The following is a 21,103-nucleotide window of genomic DNA, read 5'->3' as shown; positions in this document are numbered from 1 at the left end:
AATAAACCAGGATATTAGTATCTTATAACCTCAACAGAAGAGAGGAACAATTCTTGTCTCAGGCGGACGTGTATTACCTTCACGTAATAGTATCTGAGAGCGCGGCTGAGTTTGTCGTAATTCATATTAGGCTTGTTTTTACGAATCCCCCAGAGCCGAGCCACCTCTTCTGCCTGCAAAAGCTTGAACTCCCCATCATTGGAGGTCCAGCTGATCATGTGCTTGTTCTGAGGCTCCTGTAGGAGCTGAAGGAGGAACTGCCACAGGGTGATAGCACTGTCCATAGCAATGAGCTGAAAGACACACAACAGTATTAACAGCCAACACTCCCAGGACACCCCATGCCGGGCACCGCGCTCCGAACATATTCTGCCTTCATTTCATTCCCACAGCAATCCTACAAAACAGACGCCGCTGCGGCCTCATTTCACCTTTGAAAAAACTGATTCAGAAAAGAGTTAAGTCACTTGTCTGAGGCCAAGCAAGTAAATGGTGGAGCTGACATTTAAATCCAGGCAATCTGGACCCAGAGTCCAAACTCTTAAGCAAGCCACACTGCTTAAGAAAGTCTTGCTGGGAGACGAAGTTAGTTCCGTAAGTCACAGGAGCAGTCCGATGGTTGCCGGTCACCAGAGTGTACCGCTCTTACTGAGTTTGCCTCAGAGACCAGCATTTAAATCAAGCAACTTGGTTTATTTGCCAGGAGTACCGTGTGCATCTCATGGTGGCCCGAAGATGTAGGGAATAATCTACTTTTGCTCCATGGGTATGTCTCTCCAAATAGTTTCCGTTCTCATAAATTAATTTACATTTAAATTGGCAGCACTGAAAATTCAGAAAATGCTCCCTGATTTAATTTACAAGTTCTGTCACCATTCTGCCCACAGGGTTACTCCTTTTTAAATTTTTTCTTAAAAGGAGGCTCAGCTTGAACTCACAATACTGAGATCAAGCGTCACATGCTCTACCGACTGAACCAGCCAGATGCCCCCATAGAGCCTTCTTTATTTGATTAGTGGCCTTTATTTGATTATCAAGACATGAAATGAAAAATCATTCAAGATCTCGGGTTTTAGGATCTCCCTGTTTAAGCCAGAGTTTCTCAATTTTGGCTCTACTGACATTTTGGGCCAGAGAATTCTTTGTTCCTGGAGGCTATCCTGTGCACCGTAGCTGCTCTGATCCCCTAGATTCCGGTACCCCTCCTGCCTGGTCATGACAATCAAACATGTCTCTAGACGTTGCCAAAAGTTCCCCTGTGAGACAAAATCATCCCAGTTGATAACCATTGGTTTAGGCAACGGAGCAGCAAAGAAATGCTCTCACAAAGTTATTTTCCTTATAAAACTTCAAAACCATACCCCATCTATTAGGAAGAATTCCCTAGGGCAGAAACTCTGGCCAAATATATAAAAGAACATCCTAAGAAGCCTATAACTGAACTATAGACACATAAAAACTGAAAAACCTTCCTTTCTTTATCTAGGAATGAGATCTCAATGGACCAGAACAGGACTTGGAAACAAATTAAATCAATTCCATTAAAATACTACAGAAATAGGTAAGTTGGGCTACAACAAAATTTAAAACTTTTCTGCTGCAAACAATACCATCAAGTAAGAAGCAATATTCAGAATGGGAGAAAATATTTTCAAACAAGGGACTTGCATCAGAAATATATAAAGGAATTTTTTAAAAGATTTTATTTATTTATTTGACAGAGAGAGCACGCACAAGCAACAGGAGGGGCAGGCAGAGGGAGAGGGAGAAGCAGGCTCCCTGCTGAGCAGGAAGCCCAACGTGGGGCTCGATCCCAAGACCCTGGGATCATGAACTGAGCTGAAGGCAGATGCTTAACATCAACTGAGCCACCAGCTGTCCCTAAAGGAATTATTTTTTTAAGATTTATTTATTTGGAGCACCTGGGTGGCTCAGTCAGTTGGGCATCTGCCTTCAGATACGGTCATGATCTCAAGGTCTTGGGATCCAGCCCCACATGGGGCTCCCTGCTCAGTGGAGCCTGCTTCTCCCTCTGCCTCTGCTCCTCCCCCTGCTTGTCCTCTCACTCTCAAATAAGTAAATGAAATCTTTTTAAAAAATAGATTTATTTATTTATTTGAGAGAGAGAGAGAGCTGGCATGCAAGCTGGGGGAGGGGGAGAGGAAAGAGGAAATTCTCAAGCAGACTCCCCACTGAGCATGGAGCCCCACATGGGGCTCAATCCCAGGACCCGGAGAAAATGACCTGGGCTGAAATCAAGAGTTGGAAACTCGGGGTGCCTGGGTGGTACAGTCGTTAAGCGTCTGCCTTTGGCTCAGGGCGTGATCCCGGCGTTCTGGGATTGAGCCCCATATCAGGCTCCTCCGCTGGGAGCCTGCTTCTTCCTCTCCCACTCCCCCTGCTTGTGTTCCCTCTCTCGCTGGCTGTCTCTCTCTCTCAAATAAATAATCTTTAAAAAAAAAAAAGAGAGAGTTGGAAACTCAACTGAATGAGCCACCCAGGCTCCCCCAAAATTCTTATAATTAGGGGCATCTGGCTGGCTCAGTCAGGGGAGAATGCAACTCCTGATCTTAGGGTTGTTGAGTTCAAGCCCCACAATGGGTGTAGAGATTACTTAAAAATAAAATCTTAAAAAAAAAAAAAAAAAGGAATTCTCATAATTTAAAAAAAAAACAGAAAATAGGCAAAGGATTTGCAAAGACATTTCTTCAAAGAAGACAATCTGACAACAAGCTCATGAAAAGATACTCAACGTTAGTTACTAGGGAACTGAAAATCAAAACCACGTAAGATACCACTTCACACCTACTAGGATAGCTATGATCAAAAAGACAGACAGTAGGGGCGCCTGGGTGGCTCAGTTGTTAAGCGTCTGCCTTCAGCTCAGTCTGGGATCGAGCCCCATGTTGGGCTCCATGCTCTTCTGGGAGCCTGCTTCTTCCTCTCCCATTCCCCTGCTTGTATTCCCTCTCTCACTGGCTGTCTCTATCTCTGTCAAATAAATAAATAAAATCTTAAAAGAAAAAAAAAAAAAGACAGACAGTAAGAAGTGTCGGCTAGGATGATGTAAAGAAAGTGAATCCCTCAGGCATTGCCGGTGGGGATGTAAAATGGTAGAGCTGCTTTGGAAAACAGTGTGATAGTTCCTCAAAATGCTAAACAGAGTTACCATATGACCCACCAATTCCGCTCCTAGGTATATACCCAAGAGAAGTGAAAATACATGTCCACACAGACACCTGTACAGGAATGTTCGCAGCAGCCTTATTCCATATCGATATCCAAAAAGTACAAACAACCAAATGCCCATCAACTGATGAATGGACAAGCAATATGTGGTGTAACTACACAGTGGAATATTATTCAGCCAGAAAAAGGACTAAAGTACTGGTACATTCTACAACATGGACAAACCTCTAAAACATCACGTGAAGTGAAAGATGTCAGCCAGAAAAGACCACATGTTGTATTTCCATTTATATGAAATGTATTCAACACAGAAAGTAGATCAGTGGTTGCTAGGGGCTGGGTGAAGAGAAGAATGGGGAGTGACTGCTTTTGGGTTGATGTGAATATTCTAAACTTATGATTGTGGTGGTGGTTTCACAACTCTCTGAATATACTAAAACCACTGTACTGTACAACTTCAGTAGATGAATTTTATCTCAATAAAGATGTTAAAAACTAACACTACAAATATTACAAAAGCGTAGGCCTTAGAAGCCTAATTCTAACAACGTGTAACTCACAAAGGATGGGATCCTTAAAGGTCAACTATGTCTGCTCCCAAAAAAGGCAGGAGATGAGAAACTGTAGTGGAAGACAGCAGGGTTTCGAGAACTTTTCCGAGACCCTCAAAATGTCCTCCAATAATCCTTAGTTGTCACTCTGAAGCTGGTTACAGATACTGTCTTCTAAAAGCAGAGATGAGAAAATAAAAAAGAACAGGAAGCAGGAGACGTCCCCAGTCACACAGTTAATGAAGAAGCTGAGCCCATGAATCCAAGTCTCTTTCATCACAGTCAGTCACAAACTCTGTTCATCAGGAGAACCACTCCCTAGGTGGGTAACTGCATTCACATCACCAGTAGGTTGTAAAGTATTACAACTGGATACTAAGTGATAATAGCCTACAAACAGAAGTGCTGCTTTAATGCTAAGTAACCCTGCCCACTAACCTTTCCCATAGCCTCACTTAAGCTGAGTTAAAAGAGTAGGTTTAGGGGTTACCTGACTGGCTCAGTCAGTGGAACATGTGACTTTTGATCTTGGGATTGTGAGTTCAAGCCCCAGGTTGAGCATAGAGCTTAAATAAAAAAGAGTGATTTTATATTATGATCCATCAAGTATGGGGGGGGGTTGCTATTCCTCTCAAATTACCAGAGACCCTTTCTTCTAATGATGTCTGCTCATGGCTAGTTATTTTTTAATCACATAATTTCCCGTCTAAATTTTTTTTTTTTAGTCTAACCCTGTGAAAACTACTCCCTAGTAAATTTTAGCCTAACCAAGAACTGTCTCTATATTTCCAGATATCATCTTCATAACGAGAATGCCTAGGGGGGCTCCTGGGAGGCTTATCAGTCAAGCATCAGACTCTTGATCTCAGCTCAGGTCTTGATCTCAGGGTCCTGAGTTCAAGCTCTGCATTGGGCTCCATGCCCACCGCCCCAATACTTATAGGGGTCGGGGTGTGAATGTGTGTGTGTGTGTGTGTGTGTGTGTGTGTGTGTGTGAAAGAGAGAGAGAGGGAGAGAGAATACACCAGTGGGAAGGGAAACGGGGAGCGAGGGGACAGCGGGAGGGAAGGGAAAAGATGAAGGTCAGAGAACTGAAATCTCAAAATGACTACAAATTTGGTGACTGTAATTCCATTTGTTTTTGGAAAAATTCCCAAACTAAATCCCAGTCTTAATACCTATCATATAGACAATGCTTGAGCCCCATGGGTTTATAATGGCTAAGGTTATAATTGCCATCTCCACAATGAACACATAAGTGCCATCCTGGGCAAAGTGAAGGGTCCCCAAAGTATACATGCACCCATAGGGGTTCAGGTTTCACCTTTCAAATTCTACCTTCCCTTCTGGTTATTAGGGGAGCGCATGTATTGAGTCAAATGTTGGTGAACTGCTGCTGATACTTCGGGGCAGAACCTAACTGTTGCAGAAAATGCCGATGCTTTTTTAGTACTTTACAGTGCCTCTGGGATACAAGGTTGTTTAGAATCAAAGGGCATTGCGGTTTTGGAATGAAGCACTGGAAAAGAATGTTCTTTTGCAAAAAACTAATATGCATATAAAATGGACATCTTCAGTGAGTAAAGGAATATTTTATTCATTCAATTTTGATATCAGATCATACTCTGAAAAGTTGGTGAACTCTGGGTGTACAGTCAAGTTGAACCTCTTCATTTCAGTTTCTAAAAGTGGGCTAGCAATATGAAATTCGTTATTTCCTCAGCCATAAAAGAGAACTAAAGAAAAAAACTTCCAGAAAACAGTTATTAAAAAGGTGAAATAAGTCGAAAAATACAAATAATTTTATTCTAGCTACTTATCAATAAAAACCTTTATTTTCCTTCACGGAAAAATTCAAGTTTTCTAAAATTACACTTTTAGAAGAGCTTTTCAGGAGTATAAGGAAGGAGCGAAATACTCAACCGCTGCAGATGAAAGAGTGTGATCTCCTCGAGGAGTTAAATGTTGAAAACAGTACTGATTCTGCCTTAACACTTCAAAGACAGATCAATCCCAGAGGTAAACGGAAAGAAAGCATGTTGAAATAACCTATTAGGGAAAGGAAGTCTCTAGTAAATGAAACTTTTTCCACCCTAAACATGTTTATAATACACATAGCCCAGTTGCTGTGGTGACCCACAGCCCAACTATTTTTCAGAAACAGCAGTTAAGACCCAAACACTAAAGGTCTCCAAATTCAGCGCGCTGCTTAAATAAAACAAAACCAAATTATGTATCAAGATTAGTTTTAAATTAAAATCACCGTCGTTTACGAAAACCAGGAAATCTCTTAACTGTACAGTACCCTATATTAAGAAAATATTGAAAGTATAGTTATTGCAGTAAAACTTGACAATATTTCCATAAGACTGTAATGGATTTCACTTTCATACTTTTAACGCTTAAGGAAAATCAGAGAAGGGAGCTCCTGACGGGGAGGTGGGAGAGGGTGAACGGAATCACACACATTTTAATGAAAACACCACTGACAGTCCTAAATATTAAAGCACCAAGTACTCCGCGCAGTGGGGTAGTGGCTGGGAGCCCGCAAGGGGAAGGGAGGACCATCCACAGTTGGGATGAGGAAGAGACCAGTCTTCATGTGAATGCCCTAAACTTCAAATAGCAACAGCCTGGGAAAAAGCCAACTGTGTATTTTTTTGACTACTTCAGTCAGTCAACAATACCCCTTATTTCCTGCCAAGGCCAGTTAATTAATATTCCGCCCCCAAAAGATGTTTCCAATTGATCCTCCCAGGAACCAAGAAGCGACCAGCCTCGCGGCAGCTGTACATTAAGCGGAAAGTCAAGGGGGGAGGGGGCTCGCGGGACAGAAGTAGAAAAAGAAATGAAACTTGACACCGGATGAACAGCGAGCTTGGGGAGAGGAAGAAACTTCGGTGACCGTGTGCCCCAGAGCAGATCAAAGTCCGGGGAAGAGCCGCAACCTCACGCGGCCTTGGTAAGCACTCAATTACTGTACTTTCATTTTCCAACTTCCTGTCACCACAGAGTCAGAATTCGGCCCCCTCCCCAGGCCAAAGAGCCACTGCCACCCTGTGCCCCAGGGACCTGCGGGGCGAAGCGGGGGACCCGGCGCTCCGCCGCCCACCTGTGCGCGGCGGGGCTGGGGCCGCGGGCAGGGCAGGGCGGGCCGGGGGCGGGTCCCAGGGGAGCGCCCGCCCCCGCCCCCGCCGCCACGCTCACTTCCTGTTGTGCCGCCTGCCCGCCCCCCCCCCCACTCCCGGCCCCGGCCCCTGCTCCCCGCTCCCCGCAGCTGGGGGGCGGCGGCCGCGAAAGCCCGAAGGGGCGCGGGGTGGACGGGGCGCGCGGGGCCGACCGCTCACCGAGGCTGCGCGCGGGGCTCCCTCTGGGTCTCCGCCTCAAGCGCGATGCTTCTCTCTGCCCGCCGCCTCCTCACGCTGGTAGCTCGAGGACGGCGCGGCAGCCGCTGCGACCCCCGCGGCGGAGCCAAAGAAGGCGGCGGCGGCCGACCCGAGCCCGCCGGGTGCCCGCAGCCGCCCGCATCGCCCGCCACCGCCGCGCCCGCCGCGGCTTCTCGCGCCCCGCCCTCTCCGCCCCCGCACGCGGCGGCGGCGGCGGCGGCGGCGCGGGTCGTGGGGCCGCTACCCGCCGGGCGCGCGCTCGGGGCGTTCCTCCACGGGGCCCAGCCTGCCAGTCGCTCCGTGGCCGCCGCCACTCTCAAACCCCCCGGCTACGTCGGGGCCCCTCCCAGACGCCGTTGCCTCCACGCGTCAGTTCCGGGGGCGGGAAGGGCGGAGCCGCTGTTGGTGCGGGGTCGTGAGCGGCGGCCGCTCTAAGCCTGGGTTTCGGGGGTCCCGGGGGCGAGCTGGGGCGCAGTGCGGCTGCCCCCTGGAGTTCCGCACTCGCCGCTCTCCGCCGGACTACTGAGTGGCTGCTAACGGCTTGCTGAAGCGTCCGACCGAGTCCGCAGCACCAAAGCTGCCATCTGCGGGGGGGGGGGGGGTGGGACTCCGGACAGCTGGGGGGCCTCTCCGCCTCTCCCGGGTCCGAGAGAGAGGGAGGCGCTCGCCGGGCGGCGGTCCAGGGGACCACCTCTGTTGTTGCGAAGCTGAAGCGTGAGGGCTTCTCTCTCCTGGGCCACTCGTCCTGCCTTTTCCCCAGCTGAGTGGACGGAGGAGTTAGTAACACAAGGAACACCCCCCCCTCCATGAATATTAACAGCACTGTGGCTCACTGGCCCGCGGACTGACAAATGGAGTCAGATCTGGAATCCAGTCTTGGCTTTACCCCTCACTATCTTGGAGACCTTAGTAACTTTAACTTCCCAAAACTTTCGTCGTCTATGAAATGCAGAGAGAATCCATTCTCTTAGAATTGTGATGATTAAAGCAGATCAGGTGCACAAGTCACCTAGCAGAGTTTCTAGCACATAGGTTCTTGTTAAATAGAATTCTTAAGGAACCAATCACACTTGGTACTAAAGACTACTTGAGTAATTTAGCAGCAGAAGGGATGCACAGTCAGTAAGCTGGATTGCTGAACAAACCCCGAAGAAATAGATTGCATATTCTATTTAACAAGAAACCAGAAGGCCAGCATGAGTTAACTTTGCATGGCCATTTACTATCTGTAAGACCTGCAGAGAGTTGCTTAACCTCTCTGAACCTCAGTTCCTCGTGTAAAATGAAGATGATAATGTGCAGCATTGCTAAAAAGATTGAATGAAATAAAGACTGTAATGTGCTTAGTGCGTTTCCTGGCATATAGTAGACACCATTAAATGGCGATGTCATTTATTTTTGCCTCCACCTCACCCCCACAATTGAATTCAAGGTAAAATTAATTGAACTCACTGAATAAAGTGTGATCCTATTATCCCTGGTAGAGTTTTGGAAGAGAATTAACACTTCATTTTATTACCAACCTCCTCCACCCTAAGAGTAATTATAACCCAGAGGTGTTCCTGTAAAAGCAACACTACCAAAGATGTTACCTTTTTAAAAATAATTTTACCAGAGGATGTAAACATTTTCATTAAAAGGAAACGTGCAATAACTGAAAAACACTAGCACTCTTGGCCTCTGATATAAAATGTTTCCTCGCAACAGTTTCCATTTTAGAAACCGGGAGGAAAAAATAAGTATTATTAAGGTAGGCTGTGTAAGCGACACCTTTGGAAACATTTGTTTATAGAAAGATTTCATTTTAAGCCTTAGACCAAGAACAGTTAAGGGTTGTGGAACTCTTCAACGGACTACCCTGCTCTGCCCAAACTAGCAGGAAACCTCTGATTCAGCCTCAGGGTCTGCGGTGGTATCACAATTCCTTTAGACAGAGTTGACAGTCTTGTCGATTGCAGTATATTTTTGGAAAAGAGCCTACTTTGGGAGTTCTTAAATTAGTCATAGCAAGTCTGTTTTTAAATTGACTTTTTTTTTTTTTTTAACAGTACATGTTGACAGCAGAGAAACTAGAAAAGTCAGATTTCGGATTGGTGAACTGGGGGAAAAAGTTGATTAATGTGCCCGGTTTTCCCACTCAAGATTCTATAAATACAGAATCTCTCTCCACGGTTCCTCACACGACAGATGGTTGTTTTTGCAAACTCCATGGTGGTTATGTTGCTTTTTTGTTATCTTGTTTGGTCACTTTCCCACTCAATAGATTTCTAGTTGTAGCCTTGGCTGCTCAGGGTTATCTCAAAGTTTGCAGATTTTATTTAAGTGGTTTCATACATGTTTCTCTGCCTGCCCTGCCCTCAGTTGTGTTTTTCAACCATTTTAGTTACTCCAGCGCTGCCACCCGTATTCCCCTAATTTAATGACATTTCCTATCCCAGTAACATCTCATTATGATTATTTATTCTCCAAGCAAGTTCCCCTTCCCTCTCCCCTATTTCTCTGCCTCGTCATTACCCCCAAGTTAAGGTCCCTTTTTCCTTAAGAAATATTTCATGGACTCTGAGCAAGCACGGAACCATCCGATTGCCTGCCCTGTCTTCCAGACAATGTCTTGCAGCACATGGAGTAAAGAAGAGAGCCTTAAGTTAGAAAAAGCATCGGCCGCTCCAGATAGGGACAGATGTGAAGCAAGCTGTGGCGTGTGTGTCATGAAGGAATAAAACTTGGGGATTTCTGAGTTCTCGCCTTGCAATCTCCCTAAACTCCAAGCTTGATCCTCCTGAGAAAATCTTTATGACTTATCCCTTCTGGGCCTCACTTTCAATATCTTTAAAAATAAAAGCTATTCATACCTTTCACTTGTAGTCTGTAGTGGATGGAGGCAAAGAAAAAGACAGTTGATCAAAGTAGGCTTTGAGTTCTTGTTCAGTGACCCTATAGTTATTACGTTCGTGGGGCTTAAAAGGCCAAAGGAAAAGTTAACTTTGAAGTTAAAATGCAGGCTAACTGGATATTGAATCTGGCAGCATTTGCTAACCCCACTACTGATCAAGGCCCTAAAATTCACCAAAGACAACCAGTGGCGTGATGGTTAGAAATGATCTTTACACCAAGACTATTATTCTGGGCAAAGAAGTTTTATTCCCAACAATAAGACCTATAATCAGAGGGTATTCAAGGTCCAGAGAAAACCCATGAAAAAGCCTTTGAACAAGGTACTCGTGGCCTCTAGACTATGAGGAAAGCTCATGGAAATATCTTTCAGCGCTAACTGTAATCTTCACACAACACCCTGTTTTCCCAGAGAGGACATGACAAGACATGACTTTATCGCAGCTCCCTGCCTGGGGCATAGTACGGATCTAACACATTTCATGACCCGTCCCAAACACACCTCAGAAATGGCTTCGTATACTCTGCTTCATTGGACTCTACACCCAGTCAACTTCTTTCCTCCTCCACTAATATCTTTTTGAAAAGATTTTATTTTATTTATGTATTTATTTATGTATTTATTTATAGAGGGAGGGAGGGAGGGAGGGAGGTAAAGGGAGAGGAGAGAGGGAATCTTCAAGCAGACTCCACACCTAGCACAGAGCCTGACGTGGGTCTCAATCGTGCAACCCTGAGATCATAACCCGAGCCGAATTGTTCTTTGATACATGTATTTTTTCTGGGTTATGAAAATTGCTGCGGAATATGTATTAGAGAAAGAGGACAGAACTGATCACTTCTTTCCTAACTGCCCTTTGGAAAAGATGTAACTTGATTGACAATCTACCTTGTGGGTAGGCATGTAAGATTCTGGGTGGTTTGACTAAACTCGTTGTATTCAACTCTCTGAATTTGAAGCCAGAAGTTTTGTTTCCTCTCTTGTAAATTTTATGATAACTGGCTGGAATTTTTTTTTCCACTTAAAATTAATTCAGGAACAACAAAAATGTTAATTCAGGAACCACCACCAGAAGGCTTTGTTCTTTTTCTTTTTTCTTTTTTTTTTTTCAGGAATTTTCAGTCGTGGACCCGCAACACTGACGCCCTCGGAGACCATCAGTTTTACGGTTCTCTCGCATTATCTCTTATGATCCTATTGACATAGACAAGAAATTCAGCCAAGGATCCAGAGATGATGGGGAAGGAACAGTCAGACTGACAAAGGTAGGGGTAAGCGCAGCTCTTGGAGCCTGGCAGTGTTGTGGTGAGGAGGGAGAGGGAGGGAAATTACCACCTCCCACTGCATTCAGGAACATTTCCTGAAAGAGGTGGAGTTTGAAACATTTGGTGCTAATTCAAAAATGTGTACTGCCAGCTTTTTTCTGCCTTACTTTATTTACCCAGCTGCGAAACAGAATTAGTTTTGCCATGCCAAAGAACGCGTAGCTGGCAAGCTGCATACCCAGTTCAGAAGTGTGACACAGCCAGCAGCTTCCCTCCTTCAGACGCTCAAGGGAAGGAAATTTAAATTCTGTCTAGGCTCACCCCGTAAAATGGGGTAATTATAGGGCTTTTTCCCCACTTCTTTCAGCTTCTCCTGCTGCTCAGAAAATGCAGCCATGATGCATGTAACTGAATATGTCTAGAAATCAGCTTCCAAAGGGAGAGCCCTGAAGTGGAGGGAGAAGAGGGGGTTCTCCCAGAATGGAAAAGAATCCAAAGGCAAGGTTTCATGGCAAAGAGAGCTCTGGTTAGATTTTGTTTGGAATTGTCTCCCTCCCCACTGTGTATACCCTTCATCCTTGTTTTCTTGCTTCCTCCTGACCCCCCACCCTAGCTGTCTCCCTCAGCCTTATTTTTCTTTCTTGGCCTACTTTGCCTTTCCCTTCCTTACCTCTGTGCCTTAACCCTGCCAGTGGCCCCCTTGAGAATTTACTAACAGTGATAGTGGTCCTCAGGCCTGAGAAAACTTCAGAGCAAAAAATATATTTTGGGGAGCGCCTGGCTGGCTCAGTCGGTAGAGCATGTGACTCTTGATCTCAGGTTTTGTGCTTGAGAAAGCACAAAAAAGAATTAATGCTTTATAAGATAGATAGATAGATACAGATATAGATAGATAGAGATAGAGACAGAGATAGAGATAATATTTAAGCAGTAGCCATGTGCTAATGCTCTACCCTGGATACTTAAGGAGCCAAGGAGATGACTAATTCTCTTTAGAAGTTTCCTAAAAGACCAGGGGCTAAAACCCACCCGGACACAGGAGGGGTGTTAGTTGGGGGCGAGGACTGTGCTGGGGGGAAGGAGGAGAGGGAGAGGAGCCTCCCGTTCTCAGCCCAGCACCACAGGAGCGGGCCAGGCCTTGGAAGAAGCAGGAGGGGATTCCTAGGGAAACATTCTGTTCGGGTTGCTCTTCCGGTTCGCCTCACCGGCCCCACGCAGACTTTAGGGCAGACTTTAGGCTCAGCTCAGATGTCACCTGCTCTAGGGCTGGTGACCTCCATCGTCTCCATCGCGGCCAGTGCTGCCCCTGCCTGCGGTGCTCCCCGCGCTCACCTTCTCTGTCTGTTCCACCCTTCAGACTGAGTCCTTGAGAGGAGAGCCTCGGTCTCAGTCACCCTCACAGCCCAGTGCCCGTGGCTGCCGTCCCTTTGCCAGGAGCTGCCCAGTTAGTGCTCATGGAGCAACTGGACCAGTGAGGCCAAGGGGGGCACCCAGCTCAGAGACGCAGACGGGAGGTGGGAGGTGCGGGGTGCCCAAAACTTCCCCAACCCCACCCCCCCGCATCCTCCCGCTCCATCCCCTTGCCTCTCTCAGGTCCTTACCCTCTCACCCTCTCACTTCTCCATCCCGCCAGTCAACAAGTTTGGTCTCACCCATCCTAAGAAAACTCCCCTTCCACCATCAGCCTATTCTTTCCTTTCCTTCAGGATCAAACTTCAAAAAATAATGGTTTCTATTTGCTGCCTCCCTTCTCAGCTGCCACTCACTCTCCAGTCTCCTGAATGTGCCTGCTGTCCCCACCAGTGGCTCTTCCCGGCCTTGTCCCACCCACCACCCCTAGTCCTCCTTGAGCCCAGCTTAGACCTCTCCGTTTTAGGTAAATATCCCCAGGTCTCCAAAGCAGGCTTAGATGTCCCTTCCTGGTACCTTCCCCGAAGCGCTGGCCTCCCTTGTCTTCTGTGAGTTTCCCTCTGTCTCTCTGACCAGTTTTGGTCTCTTTCGGGCTTTCTGTTCCGCCAGCTCTGAAGAATGGGTTCTGGACTTGCCCCAGGCCTCTGGCTCTGGGTGATGGTCCCTCGGTACACTCCCCGTGAGGGGCCTCATTCTCTCCACGGCTTTGTTCACTACCCAAATGTTAGACCCCAAACCTTTCTTTCTGACCCTCAATTCTCCCCTGACCTCTGGATCCCTGTCTCCAATTTCCTACAGGATTTCTCCTCCTGGATGTCCTCAGAACCCTCCATCTCAGAATATACAACCTGAACTCAGTACCCACACCGGCCACCTGAACCAAGTCCTCCTTCCTGCTTCCAGGTGAAGGCACCAGCCAGACACCTCAATCATCCCTAACAATTCCTTCCTCCTCACTCTCCAAACACAAGGGGTCACCATGACCTGTTGTGTCTAATCTCTAGAATATCTCACACCCATCCCCTCTTCACGGCTGTCCCCAAGGCTCACTGTCTCTTGCCAGGACTGATGCAATGGTCTTCTACTTTCTTTCCCAGGATCCGCGCATGCCAGCCCACCCCCACATCGCCATAAGCAAACTTTCTGACACACATGCTCGAGTGTGTCACTCCTCTGTTTCAGAGTGCCCAACGACTAATTTCTCTTCTGCTTCCACGAAAAAGTCCAAACTCTAACCTGAAAGACCTGTGAAGGGCAAGGTTTAAAGGCCACGTCACCCTGTCTCGGTGTCCCCTGTTTTGATTAGTGGCCTTTTCCCGTCTAGCCCCTTTTCAGCCTGAGCTCCAGCCTCATAAGCTTTGACCCCTCAGACACATCCAGCACCACCAGGACTCCAACCTTTTGTTTCTGTCGCTCTCTCGGCCTGTAACATCCCCTCCATTCCATGGAGTTCCTCGAAAGCAAACACCATGTCGGTCATCTTTGCACACCCTGTGTCTCCTAGCCTTGTGCCCGGCACATAACAGGGACCTACTGAATATTGAATGAAGGACTCTAAGATCTCCAATGTCACTTCTCCCCTGCTTCTCCTGACCACTTTCATCCCAGGGAGATGTGAGTGTTCCTTCCAGGCTCATTCACTCAACAAATATTTCATGAGTTCCTGCTACATTCCAGGCACTGTGCTGAGAGGCAGGGATATGAGAAACTTCAGTCTAGGGTAATAGACTGTCAAGGAAACAATTATAACACTGAGAGAAGTGCTGTGATAGGGGTCCTTTGTCACACACCTTTCCTGTAGAGAAATTAATATGAAAAGCCAAACCATGACCATCATGCTAATTGGGGAGAATGGTGTCTGGGCAGAGTGGTGGGGGGGGCAAATGTTCGGTGATATCTCAGTCTATTCAGGCTGCTGTAACAGTGTACCACAGACTGCGTAGCTTATAAACCACAGAAATCTATTTCTCACGGTTCTGAAGGCTGGGAAGCCCAAGGGCAAGGCACCAGGATGGTTGAATTCTGATGAGAGCCTCCTTCTTGGATCATAGCTGACAGCCCTCTCTCTGTGTCCTCACGTGGTGGAAGGGGAGAGGAAACTCTGTAGGGTCACCTTTACCAGGGCACTAATTCCATTCTGGAAGGTTCTAGCCTCATGACCTAAGCACCTTCCAAAGGCCCCACTTCCTAATACTTAGGGATTAAGATTAAGATTTCAACATATGAATTGGGGAGGGAGGGGTGCCAACATTTGGACCATAGCACATGATAACTAGATGTGCCCGCTGCATTTCAGGCCTCACCTGCCACAGGCGAGAGAGTCCCTTTCCCTGCACAACATCGGGCCAGTCACCCCCAACACCTTCTTCATCTGGTCCCCTCTTTCTGTTTCCTACTGACCATCTCCCTCCTGCTGCAGCATTCTTCTTAGCTGTCTTAAAACAATCTCCTAGGTTCTAGCCAAACTCTGCCACCTTACCCTAGTTCTGTATGGAACAGAAGAGGAAGAAAAGCGTACACCCATTTTTAGCCTCTATAACATTCTGTTTTCTCTTATAGCCATTTGTGTCCTTGGGATGGGGACCTGAGTTTCCCTTACCAAGTAGAGTGCTTTATACACCACAGACCAACATGTTCAGTTGGGTGAATGGTCATACTTCCCGCCCATGCCCTTTGCGGCAACTGACCATTCTCTACAGCGTCCTATCAGAGAATCTCAGGGTGGGAGGTGCTTAAAAGTAGAGTAGCTCAACCTTGCCTTGTGCGTGAGTCTCCTCCGCGACCTGCCCCGAACACTGGTCTGGTCCTCGTTCCCCGGCTTCCAGTGCAAAGAACCCCGACCTCCCACAGCAGCCCGGTTCCCCTCTGACAGTCAGAGTCTGTACTCCCAGAGCCTTCCCCAGCCCTGCTCTCTGGAGAACACGTACAACCCCACTCCGGCCTCCCCAGATCAGCCCTTCTGGGAGCCGGGAGCTGAAGATGGCTCTCCGGCCTCCTGAGGGGTCTCTCCTCGGCCAAGCTGGACACATCTTCCTCCACCCCTCCCTCCCGCACGTGATGGGATTTCAAGCAGCTTCAGCATCTCGCCTGTGGCCCTTGCTCTGGATAGGAGGGGCAGTCACGGTACCGTACGGAACCGGGCTTTCTCTTTCAAGCTCTTGACCCAAAGAGAGAATCGATCAGAAGCATCATAGGAGCAGAAAAGCAAAAACATTGCACCTAAGGTTTGAAAATAGGCTACTGATTCCCTCGCTGCTCCAAACACCCTGCCACCCACTCTACCCACAACACATCCCCATGTAACTAGGAAGGCAGACGGCATGCGCTAAAAATGTTCTCTTTAAAAAGATGTGAGCGCTCCTGCTAGAAACCCATATTTTCAGAAGTTTTCTGTGAGCTCACTGAATTAAGGATGGGGCCAGCTCCGTGCATGCAAGCCCCCAGATGCGTGCAGTCTCAGCTTCCCAGCGTAGCAGGGCTGGTGCTGCTCTGAGCCGGCCCGCAACAGAGTAATAAGGAGTGAGGCCTGTGGTCCTGCCCCGTCCTTCCTGTCCCCTGTCTCCCCTTGTCCTCAGTGCCTCTTCCTTTCACTTTCAAGGACCAAACCATGCCAGCTCTGCGTAGTTCACTTCAGTCAAGGACCTCCAAGAGAGTAGGAACTCTGTCTTCTTACCCTGTACCCTTGTCCAACCCCTTCAACAATTGCTCTTCAGAAAACATTTCAAGTCGCTTATATTCTCTTATGAATTCATGTCAGTACCTTATCTTCCCAGGGACATTTGCATCTTAAGTCTTATTTCTAATTATGGTCTCCAGTTAAGGGGATTCCAAACGTCAGCTAAGACGCGAACGTGGCTGGTAAAATGGGCAGCGGGAAGAGCCTTCATTCTGGGGCTTCTGTGTTGTCACCTATAAACTGAGTGGGGGCTGTTTGATTTCCGGCTCTGGCATCTATGAGATGCTGATTTGTCGGGCGGTAGTAAAACCTCCTCGTATTAGTCAGGTTTCTCCAGAGAAACACAACCAGTAGAACGCACCTGGAGAAAGGCTTGTTACAAGGAATTGGCTCCCACGACTGTGGACACTGACAAGTCCCAAGATGGGCAGGTGAAGACTTGGTGAGCTGGAGACCCGAGAGAGCCGGTGGGTAGTTCGGTTCAAGTCTGAGGGCCTGAGAACCAGGCGGACCGAGGTGTAGCTACAGTCCGAAGGCCAGCAGGCTCGAGGCCCAGGGAAAGCCGATGGTTTAGTTTGGGTCCACAGGCAGGAAAATGTTGATGTCTCGATTTAAAGGCAGTCAGGAAGAAGGAATTCTGTCTTGCTCAGAGGAAGGTCAGTTTTTTTGTTCTGTTCAGGCCTTCAACTGATTGGACAGGGCCCACCCACATTTGCTTTACTCGGTCTTCAAATTTAAATGTTAATATCATCCAAAAACACCCTCACAAACACACCCAGAATAATGTTTGACCGAGCATCTGGGCATCCCACAGCCCCGGCAAGTTGACACATAAAATTCATTGTGGAAGCAGATGATGGATCAGGTTTGCGGTCTGAGAGGCTGGGGAGGCTGTGAAGGGCATAAAGAGATGGAGCCCCTACGTCTGTGAAGGAGCTTCCCGGCCACGTGCAGGTGAGTCACCTGAGGCTGCTACCCCTCAAGTGTGGGGCAGTGAGTTCAGCGCGCTGGGGGGACTCAGGCTGCGAGCAGGGCCCTCAGGGCAGCGAGTGGGTGGAGAAAGGGCGATGGCGTGGCTCATAGATCGGTCCCGCAGAGAAGCCACGGGACAGTGGCAGTGAGGTGAGCAATGAGGTCATCGGCGTGAGGCACATTTATGATGCAGAATCAATAAGACTCCGTGGTTTTATGACTAGCGCATGAAGACCGAGAAAAATGTATGTACGGTTGATTGAAATGCTCCTGTATTCCAAGTGCTCACAGGGTTGAAACCATGTTGAACTTGTTTCATAGAAGGAAATAATCTTTGTCCTGGTGCTGCTTCCCTGCCTCTCCTGCACGCTCCTCCGTAGGGTTGGTACTTGTCAGCCTGCCTGCACGGTTAGAAGTAACTTTTCGCCAAACCTGTCTTGTTTTCCCCTGGGGAAATCTGAGCACCCGAGAGCAAGGACCGCACCCCACGCATCTTCAGACGCCCCCCCTTCGCGGCGTGCACCGTGCACTTCTGCCTCTCGGGTAGTCTGTGAACAGGAACGGTTGATGAGTCGACTGGCTTGTGCGATGGAAGGTGAGAAGACGGGTCTCACCTTAAAAAATAGAATAATGACCTTTTTATTTTGGAATTCCGTTAGATTTGCAGAAACGCTTCGGGGTTAACGCAGAGGCTCCTTGTAGACTCACCCCCACCTCGTGCAGTCAGTGGTAGAACGGACATCGGCCTGAATGCATGAGCCCTCGGACGGATGCGTCACATCCTCCCCGTTGGCCTCGGTTCTGTCACCAGTGAGAGACGGTTCTGTCACCAGTGAGAGACGGTAACAGTGTCTGCCCTGCCCCCCATGCTGTCTCCATGTCACTGGCAGGAGGCCAGCCTGTGGGGTGGTCTGTGGGTCCGGGCTGCTGTCCCTGGAGCCCGCTGCCTCCCCCTTCCCGGACCTAGGGCCCCCGGCAGCCAGCGGGCAGCGCCCAGTGCGCCTCCTTGCAGCCCCACGGGAGCGGCCGCCGGTCTTTTGTCAGCACAGCCCCAGGGCTAACAGAAGCTCCGCATATGGGAAGGCAGACAAATACTATTTGATGAAAAGGAGGAGAGAACATTACCTAACATTACCTGGGGACCGTAAAGTGCTCAGCAGTTTCTCGGAGAGTGGGGGCACAGGGCACAGGATGATAGAGAGGTCAAACACCGGAAGGGGCAGATCGGGGTGACCCTGTCACCAGGGCCTGCCAAGCTGCCTCCTAATGTGTGCAGAGGTCCAGTGACAGTGTTGGGTGTCAGAAAGTCCCTGCCTCAAGTGGGCCTACAGTCAGTGGTGACGAGACAGCCAGGCTGCTGTAATCAAATCGGACCCTGGAAAGCAAGGGTTTTTTCCCCAACAGCATAAGAAGTAACCCAAGATCCCAGCTGCCCACTGGCTGTTCCCCACTCTGCTCCTCCTGCCCCCCCAATCCAGCTATAACCGGCTCTGCAACCGCGGGCACCCCCAGCCGGAAAGAAGACCCAGGAAGGTACAAGGGACTGGGGTACCACCCACCCAACTCCACCCCTCGCCCCCCTTTCTCCAGTTCCTAGGTTCAAAACACAAGCTAGGATCCAGGGCTCCATCCCTGCCTGGGAGGCGGGCAGAGCGCAGCAGGATGGGGCCAGAGCAGGCTTCCTTTCTCCCCCACAGAGATCTTATTTTTCCCTCCTCTAAACTCTCTGGTTTCTGCTCTGCATTTTCCATGCATATCCTGCCCCATACATGTTGGTACATTTGATTCACAGATGTTTGTTCCTCTCACCTAAATTCAATGGTCTTTTTTTTTAAGATTATTTATTTATTTATTTATTTATTTATCTGACAGAGAGAGAGAGCAAGCGGGGGGAGTGGCAGGCAGAAGGAGAGGGAGAAGCAAGCTCCCCGCTGAGCAGAGAGCCCGGACAGATCCCACGACCAGAGTCGAGGGGACTGAGCCACCCAGCGGCCCCTCAATGGTCTTTAAGGGCACGAGCTCGACTGCACTTGTCTGAGACCCCATGTGGAGAGGACTAAGGCTAGTTGTAAGGTCTTTGAGGCCACTGGCAGCCTCTTCCCCTCTCCGGAGTTCCCTTTCTTCCTGCTCCTCTCCTCCCTTGTCCTTCTCAGCAAGTTGGTGTTTCCATGAGGAAGGCGGTGAGGAGCCGGGGCGCCTGGGTGGTGCAGTCGCTAAAGCGTCTGCCTTAGCTCAGGCTCAGGGCGTGATCCTGGTGTTCCCGGATCGAGTCCCACATCGGTCTCCTCCACTGGGAGCCTGCTTCTTCCTCTCCCACTCCCCTGCTGTGTTCCCTCTCTCGCTGGCTGTCTCTGTCACATAAATAATCACATAAATAAATAAAATCTTTAAAAAAAAAAAAGGAAAAAAAAGGACACTAAAGGAAAAGGCCTCTCTGGCAACATCACGGAAGTCGGGGAAGCAATTCGTTATTTTGGAAACCAGTAAATACAAAGAAGGAGTCAAGCACTTTTTGAAGAAATACGATTTTCCACTGCCTATGAAATAACGGATAGAAGTAAAGATATCGGTGACTACTAAACATCAAAAAAGAAAGACAGACAGACAGTACGTGCTCTCTTCTAAGGAAGTACACACATCTATAAGGTATCCTTACAAAAACAAACAAATCGAATCTGATCTGGTCTCTGACTTTACCAATTTACAGAAAATGCGGAGGCAATAACATGTGACATGTCACTCTGGGAATGTAATCCGCAAAATCCCGATGACCTATGTAACTGTAACAAATGACAAGGAAAAGAAGAAAAGAAAACTGCGGAGTCACCCACGGATTACAAGAGATCTAGGAGACATACCAACCAACTGCAACATCTGGGACTTATTTCGGTTCCAATTTGGGCAAAAACTACACAAAATTATGAACACTAGATATCTGATTACACTAAGAAATTATTTTGTGGCCAATAGTAATGTGGCTATGTGTTTTTTTGGTTGAAAGTCCTTACCTTGTAGAAAAACATTCTGAAGTACTTAGGAATGCAGTATGAATGAATGGAATGAAATCAGCTTCAAAATTATGTAGGAAGAGTATACAGAGGTATTGTTAAATTAGTTAAATATTAAAAGGCCTGTGTCATTATGATGGGACAGTCAAATCTGAATCTAATCAAGCCTCTGGATCTTGTTACCAGCTCAAAGGGAAAAAAGGAGAGAAAGACGAGCATCTTCAATAACACTGAGGATACATAACCTGATATAGAATGTGGGCAATTCTGGAGAAAACCTTACTCTTCCTTCACAAATGCACGGCATTAAAAAAAAGAAAATTAAAAAGAGGGAAATTGTTACAGTGAAAAGAAACCAGAGACATTGCCACTAGACACAATTTATCTTGGATGGATCTTGATTTGAACAAACCAACTGTGGAACACCATTTTTTGAGCAATTGGAGAAAATTATACATGGATGGGGTGATCAGTGATGATAAGGAAATGCTGTTTGTTGGATCTGTTCATGGTATTGTGATTAAGTTGCTGAAAAGTTTTACTTCTTAAAACACACACTGAAGTATTTACAGGTGAAATGAAATTGTGTCTGCCATATGCTTTAACAATACCTCCCCCTCAATGGGTCGGGGAGAGAGAGTAGATAAAATTAAAATGGCAGAATGTTAATAATTATTAAAATTGGGTTCGTTGTACCAGGCTCATTATTCATGTATGTTTGAAATTTTCCATAATAAAAAGTTAAACATAGAA

At 47.6% G+C, this 21,103-nt stretch overlaps 1 protein-coding gene and 1 long non-coding RNA gene across 8 annotated transcripts in view; one reads left to right on the top strand and one right to left on the bottom strand.

The window, feature by feature from the left end:
* Window positions 1-7,443, bottom strand: part of ELK4 (ETS transcription factor ELK4) — a 17,529-nt gene extending 10,086 nt beyond the window's left edge. Inside the window, exons 1-2 of the mRNA XM_045787523.2 lie at window positions 7,088-7,443; window positions 78-293 (exon numbers count right to left, since the gene is read on the bottom strand). Of these exons, the coding sequence (XP_045643479.1) occupies window positions 78-284 (207 nt within the window). The 5' untranslated portion in view covers window positions 285-293; window positions 7,088-7,443. The remainder of the gene's footprint in view (window positions 1-77; window positions 294-7,087) is intronic.
* LOC123785676 (uncharacterized) lies at window positions 6,282-21,103 on the top strand. 7 transcript variants are annotated; one of them, XR_015722097.1, is made up of 5 exons: window positions 6,282-6,702; window positions 11,132-11,284; window positions 13,493-13,597; window positions 17,185-18,184; window positions 18,747-21,103. It is a non-coding gene; the product is annotated as an uncharacterized LOC123785676 (long non-coding RNA). The 7 variants fall into 7 exon arrangements; XR_015722096.1 differs by having other exon boundaries at window positions 13,792-18,184; XR_015722099.1 differs by having other exon boundaries at window positions 13,493-17,324; window positions 18,002-18,184.

The sequence above is a fragment of the Ursus americanus genome, chromosome 2, assembly GCF_024610735.1.
Source record: "Ursus americanus isolate L20-20 chromosome 2, mUrsAme1.1.p, whole genome shotgun sequence".
Taxonomy (NCBI): Eukaryota; Metazoa; Chordata; class Mammalia; order Carnivora; family Ursidae; genus Ursus; species Ursus americanus.
This window is presented reverse-complemented; position numbering and strand designations above follow the sequence as displayed.